Source organism: Dasypus novemcinctus, chromosome 25 (assembly GCF_030445035.2).
Source record: "Dasypus novemcinctus isolate mDasNov1 chromosome 25, mDasNov1.1.hap2, whole genome shotgun sequence".
NCBI classification, from domain to species: domain Eukaryota; kingdom Metazoa; phylum Chordata; class Mammalia; order Cingulata; family Dasypodidae; genus Dasypus; species Dasypus novemcinctus.
Window position 1 is genome coordinate 54919467 of NC_080697.1, and position 16554 is coordinate 54936020.

At 37.7% G+C, this 16554-nt stretch overlaps 1 protein-coding gene across 6 annotated transcripts in view; it reads left to right on the forward strand.

Annotated features, from left to right (window-relative positions):
* MCPH1 (microcephalin 1) overlaps window positions 1-16554 on the forward strand; it is a 268454-nt gene that overhangs the window by 182320 nt on the left and 69580 nt on the right. The window contains exon 13 of one of the 6 annotated variants that reach the window (XM_023582754.3): window positions 1746-3471. The exons of the other annotated variants lie outside the window; for them this stretch is intronic. Within the exon in view, the coding sequence (XP_023438522.2) occupies window positions 1746-1826 (81 nt within the window). The 3' untranslated portion in view covers window positions 1827-3471. Of the gene's footprint in view, window positions 1-1745; window positions 3472-16554 lie in introns of those variants that run through there. 6 annotated transcript variants of the gene reach the window in all.

Below are 16554 nucleotides of genomic sequence, written 5' to 3' on the forward strand. Positions count from 1 at the left end.
AATATGACAAATATGTCAGGACATTGGTTTATTTTTGTTATTACAAATAAAGAAGAATAAGTTTTGCTCTTATAAACTCTGTGCCTTTTCATAGGAAAATAGTTTCATTGGTGTTACTTGTCCTTTGAACTCTTTTCTAAGTATACAAACTTTTCTTTTTAAAACAGCTTGTTAGGAAGATCTTGCTTTATCAAATCATGCTAAGAAGATCAGTTTTTGAGCTCTAACACTCTTTTAACAAAATATCATCTACTTCAATATCCAAAATAAACTTAAAGTATACTGGGGCTGATTAACAGTTCATTAAATTACAAAAGGTAGAGAAACAAAATTTTTTTAAATCAGAATTTGCTCAAAACCTATCATTTCGTAACATGCTATCCAGGATCAATTTAGTCCCACTTGGTTTTCAACTTAGGCAAATCATTCCCCTTTGTAATTAATCTCTAATGTCCCTACCTGTAAAATTCAGGAGTTACACTAATTTCCAAGATTTTTCTATTTCAGTTTTGTGACTCTGTAAGTCCTACAGGTTATACTTCCTTTAATAAGCTAATACTCAATACTTCAGAAATTAGCATTATGTTAACTTACTAGCTAAATTGTCCATAAAAAATATATATAATCTCTGCCATAACCTGTTTACATCACAGCACAAGATTTATTATTCCGTTAGGGTAGAATAACTGGTACACTGACTTAATGGACCACATCTAACCATGAATGGCAGATACCAATCTATAATCACACCTGATAAACTTTCAGAAGATGAAAGAATTATCCTTTAATTCTTAGGTGACTGTGAAGTTTGTACAGTGGATTTTGTATTCGTGGAATCTGTTTTCAAGAGACCTAAATAGAACTTTAAAAAACCCATTCTGTTAATATAATGAGTCCCAAAGTACCTTTAAAGCAGGGTTCTTAGCCTCAAGCCCATGAAGAGAATGCATGGGGTCCATGGACTTGGCTAGGGGAAAATCTTTAATTTTCATTAAGCTTTAACTGAAATGTAGGCTTTATAATTATCAATAATCAACAGACAAGAGTAGTATGAGGAATATCTGTGACTTTCTCATTAATAAAATTCATAACTATTTTTATTATAGATATTTAAAACTATCAATTATACTCATATCTGTCCCTAGATATTTTTGTGTAATATCTGAATACAGTAACATTTATCATTTTTTGAGGTGTTTGTAGCTTCACCATACTACCAAAGTTCCCAAGAGCACAAAAAATGCTAGAACTCCAGTTCTAGAAGGGTCTCATTAATAGAAAAGGTAGTTTGATTCCATCAAGATGTGGTGCATGGTTTCCACTAGAGGAAAAAATTAAAGAAAAGTGTACCCTTTCAGACAGTGAACTGTAGAGGAAAGCATATAGGTTTGCGGATAAGGACTGTGTTAGAACCCAGTTCCGTGTGGCCTTGAACAAATTTTAGCTTCACTAAGCCTCAGTTTCCCTTTTTATAAAATGGAAATAATTCTGTCTCTGTATCATTTTCAGGATTAAAATTTATATTTAGGAATATAAATATATTTCCCTCTTGGCACTTTCCAATAAATGGGAATCACTTCTTTCACCACTGACTATTATACATTTGCTATTCTCTGATTGAATGTGAAGTGATAGTATAGAGTGGTGGGATTTTTGTTTTGTTTTCTTGATAAATTTATCCCTCACTTGAAAAAAGTATATTATATGGTATTAATATGTGGTTTTAATAATCATTTATCTTCCAGGAGAAAGAAAAACTGGGAAGAAAATTTTCCAACCAATTTTGTATCAGACACTCTGGTAGACACTGGAGACATAGAGATTAATGCAACTGGATTTCTGATTCAAAGAAGCTAATTGTATTGCAAGGAAGAGTGACCCATAAATAGATCAGATGTGATAAAACAAAGAATTGTGAGTGCACAGAGAAGAAAAATCATGCTGCTTCTGTGGGGGACACTGTTCCTACCTGGTTGGCTTGAACATGAAATGAGTAGCTCTTTGGAGATTCCTAAGTAGGATTATTGGAAGCCCAGAGTCCGGGAGGTTCCAGTTGGACCAGAGGTTAGCAGAGTCCCTTTGTAAAGAATCAGATAGTAAACACTGTAGGCTCTGTCGGCCATGTGGTCTCTGTCACAACTACTCCACTTTGTCTTGTGGCACGAAAGCTGCCCTATACAATATATAAATGAATGGGCATGGCTGTGTTCCAATAAAGCTTTATTTATGGATACTGAAATTTAAATTTCATATACTTTTCACATGTCAAGAGATATTTTTCTTAGAATTTTTTCAACCATTTAAAAATGTACAAACTATTCTTAGCTCTAGGGCCATTCAAACACCGGCACTGGGCTGTAGTTTGCTGGCCTCTATTTAGACCACAGGGCATCCTCCCAGTGGGGTATGTGAAGTCTGTAAAGCCACTCCGAAATGCAGTCAAATTAAAACTGGAATCTCTGATCCCTCAGATCATGAAATGATTCTTAAAGATTCGAGAAGCATGAGACAAGCTGGGGAACAGGGACTTATGAAAGGGGCAGGAACATTTACCCAAAGAGAAAGGCAGCTTTGAAAGTTGGATATCAAATGTAGTAGAAAGAAGAAGTACTAGAAAAAATGACTCCAATACAAAGGAGGACATCACATGTGCTCCGGCCATCCGTAGGCAGTACAACGCTAAAAGCTGCAGAGACTTTTTTGTAGTTAGTGCTGCAAACTTGACTGCAATAACTGATCACTGAGGAGCTAAGAGAAGCTATGCAAGCCCAGTGACAGCCAACATGAGCCCGGGAAGAAGACAAAGCAGATCTAGGTGTAGAGCCTCACAAAGGAAGACAGGGCTGGGGTTGTGCCTTTAGCCAACGGGGACAAAGGAGCCAACCGTTAAACCTATTTCATTGGTCATATTTATCCTAGTGTAATTGTTTAGTAAACTAGATGTAACGGATGGTTTTACACAGTCAGGAATAGCTATTCCTGCTATTGGAGGAATAGCAAAAGAAGAGTGTTGTGTTTACTTCCATCCCCTGGCCCAGGACTTGTTTTTCTGGGATTAGAGGTTAAACATAGTCCAGATCCTCTTCCACTCTCCAACATAGATTTGACTGGGGTTCTCAGAACTGTTCATTTTCAAAGAGAATCTTGAGTTTTCTTCAATGACTTGCTGACAGGATAGCAAAAGGCAGATGAGGCTATAAAATGAGAAATATTATTGCAGGCTTCCCAAAATCAGTCTGCTTGCCCAACCAGTTCTTTTTTCTAACATTTCTGCCAAACAGCTGTGCACATTGCTATTTATTTTCTTAATCATGTTTGTTTTCTCCCCGTATTCTGTCACCAGCTGAAATTTCAGGGGCTCCCGTTCATTGTCTGTAGAACTGTCCCTTTCTAGTTATAATTTGCCTCTTGTTTTAATTTGCTCTGTTGAACAAAGGCCCTAATACATGAGTAAAAACCTAAAGGATCTGCTGGTTGGGCCTCTCTGACGCCTCCAGAAATGTAAGTTGTGGCAGGGATCTCCTTCTGTTTGGATTTGGAATCAGATTGATCCCCACTTTTCAGAGGGCCTAGGGCAACTTGTGAGGCTGTCCCCCTTTCTACACTATGTGAATGGTGTCTCAGGAAGCCTGAAACCAAAAAAAGGACCTCAGCTTTAAATGAATACGAAGTGGGGTAGCCCCCAAGCACAAGAGAGTCAAATAAAACTTGCAGGAGGGCCACATACTCCACATAAAGTGCAATAAGTCACTTTAATATTCATTATTCACCCTAATAGTATTTAGACAAATCAAGGGCTGGAAGAGGGACCGAGAGATGAGACTCCACCAACTAGACCTGGGGAGAGAGGTGGTATTGCTTTCATACCTGTTAAAATCCAAGGTAAGCTTTGAAAAAGCCACTCCTAATTGAAAAATAAGTGGAAAGTATTCAAACTCACTAAAAGACACATTGATCTCCTATATTTATAATAGATTTAATGCTGGATTCTTTTTCCAACATATCTGCACCATGTCAGTCTCATGCTTGCCCTTTCTAAAGTCTCTAGCTATAATCTACTTTAAAGTATGGCATCTGTGCCTCCAGTCTCCAGAGATAATAACTGGTGCTGGTTATTTGACCAGCATGGCCTTAATATTTGGAGAGTGTGCTGTGTTGGCATGCAAGGAACTCTCAATACTAAATATCCTACAAATGAAGATGGAACACTGTTTTGATTATTAGCCGTTTGTGGATGGATGGGCACACTTGAGGACGCTTGGTGCCTGGTATGTTAGAGCTGGAAGAGACATTAGGTATATCTTGTCCTTCTTTCCTCATTTCCTAGCCCTGACCTTTTCAAAATTGAGAAATGAGTTCAGTCCACATTTATACACAACATAATATTCATTGTACAGGGAAAACCCCTAGAGAGTTCATTGAATGTAAACTTGTTGTTAGGGAAAAAGTTACTTCAGCTTCTCTTTTCCCAAATTGTATGCACTCATTAATGAAAGCTTAAAAAAAGAAGCTGTAACAAGCAAATATATATATATATATAAAACTGTTTCCTGAACGCATTCTCCCTATATAGTAATTCCTCTATATGCTTCATGGAAGATCACCATTTCTGTTCCATTTTAATATGAGTTGAACTGAATTTGAAGAGCCACAAATGGAATGTAGAGCCATTTTGCAAAAACTTTGGAGCACCTACTGTTAGCACTTTCCAGAGCCGCTAATCATATTGAACTAATACTCGACCGTGAATCTGGAACGCTGTGAAAGGTGATTACCTTCCTGGGATTTGAAAAAAGTACCAAAGGGAAAGCTCCTTACAATTGCTGTAAAGATAGAAGAAAAAGAAAAATTATAAGTACAAACATACACATGCACACACACATACCTAGATAACCACGTAAGGTAGATATTGTCCCTTTAGGTGGATAAGGAAATCAAGACTCAGTGAGGGGAAATGACCACCCTCAGTAATTTAATCCGCCAAGCACATCTGTGCGCCTTTCTTTTGCATTGATGGTGATGAATTTAAGGAGAGTTTAAAGCAATAATTTTTACTTCTATTTTAACCTGACAGAATTCGACCTTCTATGGAGAGAATACAGAATCACTGTTAAGTACTGGCTGTCACCTCTGCAGCACAAACACGTATCCCTAGTGGCAGAATCCATTTCACTGCCAAAGACTTTCTGTGGCCTTTGGTCGTCTTGAGCCAGAGCAGCTGCGTGATCTATGGAAGGACCACCACGCGCGGTCCTCACCCTCGTGGATCTGTGGGCTCTGTAAACAGGAAAAGGCATGCTGCACGTGCAGAATAATTCACTAATGGCCACCTCAGATCAAATCGTTACTCTCTAGCATAGGATAAAATCCTGGCAATCCAGGTCATTGTCTGAATACAGAAGTTAAATATATGTGGGTGTGTATACATATATGTGTATATATAAGCTGCATTTTCAGTTTTTTGGCTTTAACAGTTCTTTTCTGTTTTCTTTGTTTACCTCTTTAATTTCATCTGAGATAGATAACTAGAAGAGTCTGATGAGCTTTCTAGACTATGAACAATTTTTGAAATGAAGTGTGATGCCTAGTTTAGCACAATTTCCTGTTTTAGTTGTAATTTATAAATAATATATATATCGTTTGACAGAAAATAGCTGACCCAATATATTTAGAGTATAAATTAAATGGTGTCCACTTAGAAACAGGTATTCACCTTTGTAAAAGGTGAGGAAATGTATATTTTGTTAAAGTAAGTATCTAACTACCAAAGGAGGAGAAAAAGCTCTTTGCCAGATGTGTTTTCAGGCAATTTCCTTTCCTGGGAAACAGGCATTTCCCCTGCACTACCAGTTATGTTTTTATTCCGTGGAGTAGATAGAGTAAGTGCACTGCTTTAAAGGACAAATGCCTAGATATCATCAACCTTATCTTTGACAATTATCTTTCTTCTTGCAGCTGTGTAACTTCTATTAGACAGACAGCCATAGAAACTGTTAGCAAGCTGGCATTGGAGGAAGAATCAGAGTTAAGAATATGAGAAAATCTTTATTTTTCATGTGGATTCTCAAGTGATTGTCCTTCTTAATAGACCTCAATTGAAAATTTTTAGTTTCACTTAAGGTACGAAACACTCATTCATTCTAACTTTTCTTGAAATTTACTGTAAACTTGTGTCTGAAAAAACATGGAGTACAGATTTTTTTTAAAGAAACTTAATCTTTTACAATTTATACTGCCATGAACCAACATATCACCTGCTAAAGAACATTTGAAAGCCATGTTGTATTTAATATATAGCCTTAAGCACTTTGAAAAGTAAAAGTATTTTATTTACTAGAAACTTGGGAAATATCCAAGTAATTATTTTTTTTAAGATATCACCACAAATTCCCTGAATTTTTAGAATGTTTTCTGTTGTTAGTTTATATAATAGTTATATTACATAAAGTTACCTCAAATGCTGATTAATTTTTAGATATTATTTTCATTTTCCAATATTTTTATGGAATATTTAATCTTCCCATCAAGAAAATGCCAGAAAGGTCAAGATAAGTCACAACTTAAAAAGGCAGTGAATGAAATAGTATAACAATAGATAAGTGCATCAGCCTAATAATTTTCCTGCCAATCATTCTGTGTCTTGTTTTTCTACCTCATGGATATAAAGGCTAAACATTTTATTTCAGTGGATAGATGTGTGATTACTATTTTACCCATGACCTATGTTAAGTCAAAATCTTTTCTTTGACTAACAAAAAATATCAATAGAGATTTCTAAACAGGTTTATTAATTAAAATTTTTTATTAAGGGCTCTTAATTCATTTCACCGAAGTTGCAGGGAATTCAAATTCCTTTGCTTCTAAAAATTTAGTCCCACTCTTTTGTCATAATCATTCTAAGACCTATCTGACTTTCTCACAGAATGAGTTTTCACTTGAAAGTAGCTAAATGTCATCTATAGATTAATCTTTGTTTAACCTAAATTTATAAAAAATTTTGTCTCAATTATTGAGAGACCTTTGAAAATGAGAGAGATAAAAATGTCATATGTATTATTTACATTAAGATATATTATCTTTCTTGGTTATAGGTTAACATAAATAAAATTGCTTATGTCAAAGAAATAAAAAAAGCACATGACCCCCTTTTGGTGTTCTTGTCCATCCAACTTACTTGGTATAAAAAAAAAATTCCTGTGGGAAATTAGGCTTGGTTATGGAACTACATGTGCAAAAAGAAATTTTGTGAAATTATATATAATTTTCAATAATTATATTAGCATTATAAAAATAATTATGCATAAAATGTTTGCATTTAAGTTCATAAAAATGCTCAATATCATTCCTGTTCATTCATGAAACTATATACAGTTGTCTAATGTCAGTTCAAGCCCTTCATAATCTAATACATGTACTTTCAACCTTTTCTTTTAAAATCTATTTTAAGCAATTTGTTTGATACTTCATTAATAATAAACTGTACTTCCCCAAAATATTCCATTTAAGGTAAGGATCCAAATTCAAAGAAAGACTGATATAAAAGAGAAAATAAAAGGAAGTAAATTGTACAAAGACTGTAAAGAGAGGACATTTATAGCACTATTAAGGTGCCTAGTTCCTGACATCTGTTTCCCTCAAGAAAACAATTTCAGCAATGTTTTTTAAAAGCCGTAAAGCTATACTGGTGAACTATTTACAGAAAATACTATGTACTCTCCCCAATATCCTAAAGCATATTTCAATGATCTTTTTTAATTTATAGGTCAAAAAGTCTTGTTTGGCCACAATAAAAAATTAAGAAACCAAGAAAACCTCAACAGAGATGGTACCCGTACAGGAAGGAAGGTAGATCAAAGCTTCTTGTAATACTCACCTGCTCCCTCTGCTGGTCTCACAACAGGCAACAGGCAAAACTCTTGACATTTGTTATTAGTCATGAATAGAAATGGTGTGCAATTTAGGATATAAATTAATAGCAAGTAATGTGCAACTTAGAACGCTTTCAGTCTAGCTTTGTATTTTTCACTTTTATTTTTTTCTTAAACGTGCATATTCTGGAGGGTAAGCCAGAGACAAGTTTCTTGATTCAGTCTGTCAGGCTGCCACCCATAGACTGGCACAGACGCCACCCCAGTACGCACCTAGGGTCACTCTGCTCCCCCTGGAGCAGGACAGGGACCCACAAGGGGAGTGTAGGCTGGCTGCTGGGAGGGTCTATCTAGTTTCAGCATAAAAAGACTACACCATATGCAGAAATCAAATACATGGACGCACACACAAACACACTGAGAAATATTTTTAAGCATTCATTTTGCACACACAGAACTAGAGATTATTGCTGTATCATTGGTGATAAAGTTACTATCCAAATGAAGTAAGCCATACTATTGTGACAGTAGGAACAGTAGAGAGCTGTACTTTGTCTCAATAAGAAATGTATTTAGAGAACTGAACCTGCGCTTAGGAAGTTTACAGTCTAATGAAGCAAATAAACAGCCAGACACGCAGTGAGCATCACTGGGTACTCTAGAAGGTGCTGTGATATTGCAAGGTAGGAGCACTGCCCAGGGAGGGCTTCTTTTTTTTTTTTTTTTTCCCTTTATTTGTGAAAAAGTTTTAGATTACAGAAAAGTTACACTGAAAATATAAGGGATTCCCATGTAACCCACCCCCTCCTGCCCTCACATTTTCCCCTATTAATAACATCTTACATGGGTACATTTCTTATACATTGATGAACAAATATTGAAGCATTGCTACTAACCATGGTCTATAGTTTACATTATGGTTTATACTTTGTACAATTTTATAGGTTTTCACAAAATGTATACTGGTCTGTATCCATCATTGCAATATCATACAGAACAATTCCAATATCCTCAAAATGTCCTTTTTTTTTTTTTTTTTTTAAGATTTATTTATTTCTCTCCCCTCCCCTCCCTACCCTACCCTGGTTGTCTGTTCTCTGTGTCTATTTGCTGCATCTTGTTTCTCTGTCCGCTTCTGCTGTTGTCAGCGGCACGGGAATCTGTGTTTCTTTTTGTTGCGTCCTCTTGCTGTGTCATCTCTCCGTGTGTGCGGCGCCATTCCTGGGCAGGCTGCACTTTCTTTTGCGCTGGGCGGCTCTCCTAACAGGGTGCACTCCTTGCGCATGGGGCCCCCCTATGCGGGGGACACCCCTGCATGGCAGGGCACTCCTTGTGCGCATCAGCACTGCACGTGGGCCAGCTCCACACGGGTCAAGGAGGCCGGGATTTGAACCGCAGACCTCCCATGTGTAGGCAGATGTCCTATCCACTGGGCCAAGTCCGTTTCCCGTTCTCAAAATGTCCTTTGTTCCACCTATTCTTCATTCCACCTCCCCTCAGAATGTCTGGTAACCACTGACTTTATATCAACGTTACAAGTTGTTTCATTACTACAGTAATATTGTCTACTTTGGTCCATGGTTGCATTCTCTCCTTAAGTTGGTTCCTTCCTCAATCTTGAGGATTTGGGGATGGTGTTGCCTGCTCTGCTTCAGATTGAGAGGGGGCTTAGATCTTATGGGCAGATGGAAGGAGCTGTTCTGCTTGCAGCTATAGATACTCTGTGTTTAGGGATGGGGGTTCTCCATCACCATCTTGTTAGTTGTCCTTGGCAAGTCCTATGAACTGGAAATTAAGTGTTGGCTACAACTTTGCTGAGATTCAGGACTCAACCGGCATATGAACAGACCAAAGATTTAAGCCTCTGGCACATATATTTGACAGGTATAGTGCTAATTATGGGTTCAGATAAAATGGGTAGAAGAATCATGTGAAGAAAAATTATAAATGAGTCTAACATTACGTTGGGGAAACAGATTATCACATATTCCAAGGTAAGGCCCACCTATGGGGTGCTGATTTCATGGGTTGTGTGCCCTGCCTGTAGTGTCCAGATGTCTCTCGCGCCTTCGGGAGCACCCCTGTTTGAGGTGTACTTTGGCAGTCAGTGAGAGCCAAGGAAAGGCTTCTCACAGGGCATAATGGCTAAGGGAAACAGCAAGAGATGGAATGATTTCAGTGTTTGTTTAGATCCAATTTTTTTAACTTATTTGTACCCCCCCTACCCAAAATGAGAGAGAAACTGAAAGTGAGGGAAATTATATTCCAGGCAGAGGGAAAAAAATAGCTTGTCCAATAAATAAAAGACAGTGGAACTGGTGGGAAATTTAACTGTAAGTGAGCAAAGAGTTCAAGAAAGGGGATAAACCTGGAGATACTATCAGAAACTAACTCATGACTGGTCTTGTTTAAGAATTTAAACTTTTTCCTGAGGGAAATATAAAGCCAATGAAGTGTTTTAAGCAGGGGAGTAGCCTAATCTGACTTTGAAAGGCCACTCACATGCTATGTGGAGAAAAGGTTGGAAGAAGACAGGATTAGAGGAAGGAAAACCAGATGAAAAACTTACAGTAATTCAGGGTAGGTATTCTGAAGGCCTGTATGAGAATATTAACATAGGGCCCGGGAGTTTTTAAGAGTGACAAGCAATAAGAACTCTAAATTGAATGGAGATAGGGGTCCCAGTGATTTGGTTGGCACTGTGTTGAGATTGACTCTTCCAATTAAGACAACTGAAAATGCTGGTTAAAGGAACGTAAAGCTCTTTTTAAGAAGTATCAAAGAACTGACAAGACGATAAGAGAATAACCAGCCAAAATTTAAGTGAAGACAGCAACCCAGGGAATTAAGTGGAATATTAAATAGCTTTTATCCTGAAGGCATCTGCCAAACCAGGCAAACTTGAACCCCCCTTTCCAAGGCCTGAGTGGGTGGGCACAGAAGACAAAGACCATGGCCCCAACAAGTTGGAGAGTCGAATAAGAGCCTTCTCTTCTTAGACTGGGACCCTGCCCTCAGTGTCAGGGTGAAACGGAGGTTAACCTATCCATCCCCCATCTCCAGAAGAGTTCAGGAAAATTTACCTTGATGTTAAGCACAACCCAAAATGAGAGCCCATCCCTGAGAATTTACCAGCTCACTCTTTTTAGTTTCAAAGTCCAAATTAGGTGGTTGAAGAACACCTCAAGCCGTGGTGAATTATTCTAAAACCATCCCAGGCTGATAATATTACCTCCCTGCACAGGTTCATGGCAGAAGCAAATGCAGATCCTTTATGCAAGAATACATCTTCATCATAGGTCTCAAATAATTCTCACAGGTAATTCCCCAAGGAAAATGAGCAACCCATGGATAAAAATAAACGTGCACACAGGAAGACACAGTACCATAAGCAAGTAGAAAGAAGAAATAGCAAAATTCATACATTGAATGTATATAAAGTAAAAGTTCTTTACCATGATTAAAGATCCAAAATAAAGTCTTGAAAACACCTAAAGGGGACAGAAACTGAAAGCAAAACAAAACAAAACAATACTTGTAAATTTGAAAAAGAAAACTTACAGAAGTAAAAAAAAAAAAAAATTCAATAACTGACATTTACACACAAAAGTCATGTTTAACCCAAAAAATTAGATACATCTTAAGATCTGAGGAATGAATTAATGGCCTGAAACATAAGTGAAAACAGTTATCCCAGAGTACAGAACTGATAGACCAAGAGAGACTAAGAAAGAAGTTAAAAGATATGAAGGACAAAGTGAGATGGTCTAACAAAAGTCTAACTGGAATTCCAAAAGGAGAGAATGGGATAGACAGTATTTGAGAGTTAATGGATAAAAAATTTCCCAAAGTGATGGAAGATACCATTTTACAGATTCAAGAATCCCAATGAATGACAAACAGGGTGTCTTAGTTTGCCAGGGCTGCTATTACAAACACCACAAATGAGTTGTTTTAAATAACGGAATTTATTGGCTTGTAACTTTGAAGCTGGAAGTCAGTAGTGAGTACATTGGCAAGGCTTGCTTTCCCCTGCAGCCTCATGTTCTGGTGCCCGCTGCCAGCAAGCCTGGGTACCTTGTTCTCTCCTTTCCCTCCCCTGTGTCTTCCAGTTCTCCTTACAAGGTTTCCAGTCTCTATTTTAAGACCCACCTCCTTCAATTGGGTCACACTTTAGATAACATCTTCAAAGTTGCTATGTTCAATGGGCTTATGCCCATGGAGACTCAGATTAAAAACACGAATTTCTTGGGGTTCATGAGTCAACCTACCACACAGCATAAATAAAAAGTTAGGGTAAGATGGTAAGAGGGAAGAGTCAATTAGTGATTATCAAGGTTCTGACTTGGCACCTGGATGGGTAGTACTATTAGAAAACACAAGGGGAGAGGAAAGCTAGACAGGCTGATGGCGAATGCAGCCTTGTTTAAGTTCATTTTTCATGTTATAAAACATCCAAATAGAGTCTCCAATTGAATACATCGGTCTGTAGTTCAAGAGAGCAATGGTATCAATGACGGCCTGAGTAATCTAACTAATATTAAACAGTATATGAATGAATAAAGAAGAACAGCTAGGCAAATTTACATAAATTCTTAACAATTTGGTTTCCTCTAAAGTTAAATAGCAAAGTTCTTCAACTAGTAGTGACCCTTGACAACAATTTCACTGGTAAAAGATTCTGTGGGTTCTGGGTTATAATCCTAGTCTCTGTATTTCTGCGTCACCAAATGCAGTGACTGTCTCATGATGATGGAGGAAGTTGTTGTTATGGGGGGAGGAGGAGGGTGAGGGGGGTGGGGGGTATATGGGAACCTCATATTTTTTAAATGTAATATTAAAAAAATAAATAAAAATTAAAAAGTCAGAGAAAGACCAAGCAGGCTGATGGTTGAAACTTGAAACAGTAAAAAAAAAAAAAAAAAAAAAAAAAATTAAATAAAAATAAAAGAGATACATAATAATGATAAAGAATGGAATACAGTCTGCCAGATTTAATTAGTAGCATGGTAACTTTTCATAAATGTGTCATTTCTTCAAAGGTCTTCAAAAGAGTTAGTAATAAAAATGGAACTAAAATATGTTGCTGTCTTTCCACTTCCACCAAACATTGTAACCATTTAATACTTATACTTCCTATTGGCCCAAGAAGGAAAAGTCCAGGTAGCTCAGACAAAGGCAGCAAACCTATTTGATGAAATCTGAGAGCCACCAACTCAGGGTTCTGATTCTGCAAAAGATTTTAATCTTAGCACTCTCTGCTGGGGCAAGGTCCCCTTCCTCATCAGACCTGAGCTACTGCCACTGGAGTTGTGCTCTGGACTAGTTGCAAGATACTCCCATCAGTCACAGCTGTCTTGGTTTCCTACTGTGGAGGTAACCAAGATGCTGTGAAGATGTCAACTCTTGGGCTAATTAAATCTTTTCTAGGTAGTTAGATGTCCTTCCCCCCTCCTCCCACCCAGAGCATGCCTTGTGGTTATGCCTTGTCCTTCTTACTGTGAGGTTTCTATTCTTTGAAACTGTTGCTGATGGATTTTTTTAAATTGGTTCTATCACCTCATTTGCCCTAGAGCCAGTTGCATTTGAATGAAGTCACTAAATACGTAGGTAAACAACTCAAGATGGAATTAAATTATCAAATGCACAGTACCTGATACAGAATAGATTGTCCCCAGATAAACACATGTACAGAACATTCTGAATTTACAAAGCATAGCTGATTGTCTAATAAACATACTAGAACTTACATCTAAAAGAAAATGTTATCCTTTAAAGTAATTTTATGAGATTATATACACTTATTTTATTACTCATTTTCAAAATATTATTAGAACTTCTTTTGGAAAATTGCTTTAAGCCAAAAGGTTTGCTTTTTGAAAAAAGAAGTTTATTAGGACAATTGTGTGCTTACAGAAACATCATACATGAGGTATAAAATGCCCATATAAAAAATTTGCATTTTAATATCTTCCATGATAGTAAAGTTTCATTCTTTAAAAGCAGAATGATTTTTAATATACCCCAAAAGTGTGATTATATGTTAGATTTAGGAGACTGGGCTTAATACTATAACATTTTTACTCTTGTCAATTTTCAGTGTTGTTTCATTTGATTCAACAAATGTAAAGACATTGTGCTAGTTGGACAAGAGATGCAAATTAAGGACTTTTCAACGATCTTATAGTCTAGAAAGAGTTTAGGTTGATCCTCTTTAATGTCCCCACAGTTCTAAATGATTCAGAGCCTAATTAATCTAGATTCCATGTTTTCCCATCTCCAAAGTGATCCTAAGAAAAATCAAACAATCTGAGATTGAGTGTAATGAAGAACATGGTTTCCTTTGTCTGACCCCTTCCCTCCCCCCCCACCCAATGAGACAGCAAAACAAAATATCTTATATTTCTGAATTTTAAATGAGTGGTTTTCCAGCCATGCTTGGGAAGAGCATCACTCACCTACTCAGTAGATCAAAAAGGGTTTCTCCCTTACCAAAAGCTAAAAATAATAGCCTGGCATTGTTTCCCAGACACTTGACTGTCCTGATAACCATTTGGATTATAATCTGGAAGAATAAATTTGAACCACTATGATGGAAGACACTGTTCATGGGAGAGGGAAACGGGTGGAAATTCTTTCCTAAACTGGTATTTCTAGCAAAACACTCAGCCAGTACTTGCAGCTGTTCGCTATCCAATATCAATTCCAAACAACATTTTAGTTGGCAAAAGAAAAGTGAGAAAACAATAAGGCATGAAGCCTAAAACTTTGGGAAACCCCTTTCCATAGTGTGCTTATTTAGGGCTTAAAAATATGCCTGTTTTCAGAACATATGAACTAATACACAACTTCTCTATGTTTACTCTTTTAGAACATTTTAAATGTTTTAATGATTAAAAGAGAAAAATACTTCTTGATTCTTTTGTAAGCATAATTTAAATCCCATTAACTATGTAATTAGGTTTTTTCCTTCTTTTTCAGAATAGACTGTTTAACTCTACCAAAATGTCAGTAATTTGGAGAAAATAGAAAAGGATCAAATCTAATTTAAACAATATAAAACTCTACATGAAAGATGTATACTTTTGATATATGATCATTGAAAGGAACCCAGAGATGATGTGCAACAATTTCAAAAGTACAGTCATCCACAAAGAGTTCACTTAGAGTATTTGAAAGCCCATGTTAAGGCTAAGCAGATCCCTCTTAAAAGTTTCTCAGTAACAAACATAGGTTTGTTTTAAGGGCTTGTATTAGTTTCTCAGTTGCTAAAACAAATACCATACAATTTGTCAGCTAGGCTGCCAAAATGCAATATACCAGAAATGGGTTGCCTTTTACAATGGGGATTTTATTAACTTGCAAGCTTACAATTCTGAGGCCATGAAAGGGTCCAAATCAAGGCATCATTGGACAACGCGTTCTCCCCAAAGACCAGCTGCTGGCAGTCCTGGACAACTGTGTCATATGGCAAGGCACATGGTGGCATCTGCTGATCTCTCCCTTCTCTCCCCGTTCATTGCTTCAGTTTCTGGCTTTCAGCTTTCTCTCTTTCTCTCTCAGTATTCACCTCTTTTTTAATGGACTCCAGAAAAAGGATTAAGATGCACCCTAGACCATGCCTTACTGAAGTATAATCAAAAGGTCCCACCCAAGGAATGGATTAGCTCTAAGAACATAATTTTCTGGGTCCATCCAACTTCAGACTGTCACAGGTTGGCTTAACAAAATGGAATTTACTGGCTCAAGGTTTTGAGCCTAGGAGAATTCCAAAGTTGAGGTATCTGCAAGGTGATGCTTTCTCCCCAAAGACTGTGGCATTCTGGAGCTGGTTGCTGGTGAGCCTTGGTCCTTGGCTTTTCTGCCACATGGCAGTGCATGTGACCAGGCCCCATGCTCCTCACAGCTTCTCCTTTTCATGTCCAACTACCTTTGTGCATAAGGACTTCAGCCATACTGGGTTAGTCCCTCCCCCTCCCCCTTTACTTGGGCACACCTTACCTAAAGACATTTTCAAAGGTCCTGTTTACAAATGGGTTCATACCCAGGTTTGTGAACTGAACATGCCTTTTGTGGGGGACATTATTCAATCCCCAACAGGGCCTGAGTGAATGTACCACTTCTCAGGAAAGACAGATGAGATAAACATGAAAAACAGATGTAGCAGTTTGATATCGTTATGAATTCCAAAAATAAATAGGGGATTATGTTTGTAAATTAGTCTGTACCTGGGTGTGATTGAGTTATATTAGGACTCTGATTGGGCCACATCAGTAGGGTGTTGAATGGGCCACATCAGTAGGGTGGGGACTCATAGATAAAAGGCATGGCAAAGGACAGAGTTGGAGCATTTTGACATTGGGTTTTTTTGTTTTTTTAAAGATTTATTTATTTTTTTTATTTATTTAATTCCCCTCCCCTCCCCCGGTTGTCTGTTTTCTGTGTCTTTTTGCTGCGTCTTGTTTCTTTGTCTGTTTCTTTGTCCGCTTCTGTTGTCGTCAGCGGCACGGGAAGTGTGGGCGGCGCCATTCCTGGGCAGGCTGCTCCCTCCTTCACGCTGGGCGGCTCTCCTTATGGGTACACTCCTTGCGCGTGGGGTTCCCCTACACGGGGGACACCCCTGTGTAGCACAGCACTCCTTGCGCGCATCAGCACTGCGCAAGGGCCAGCTCCACACGGGTCAAGG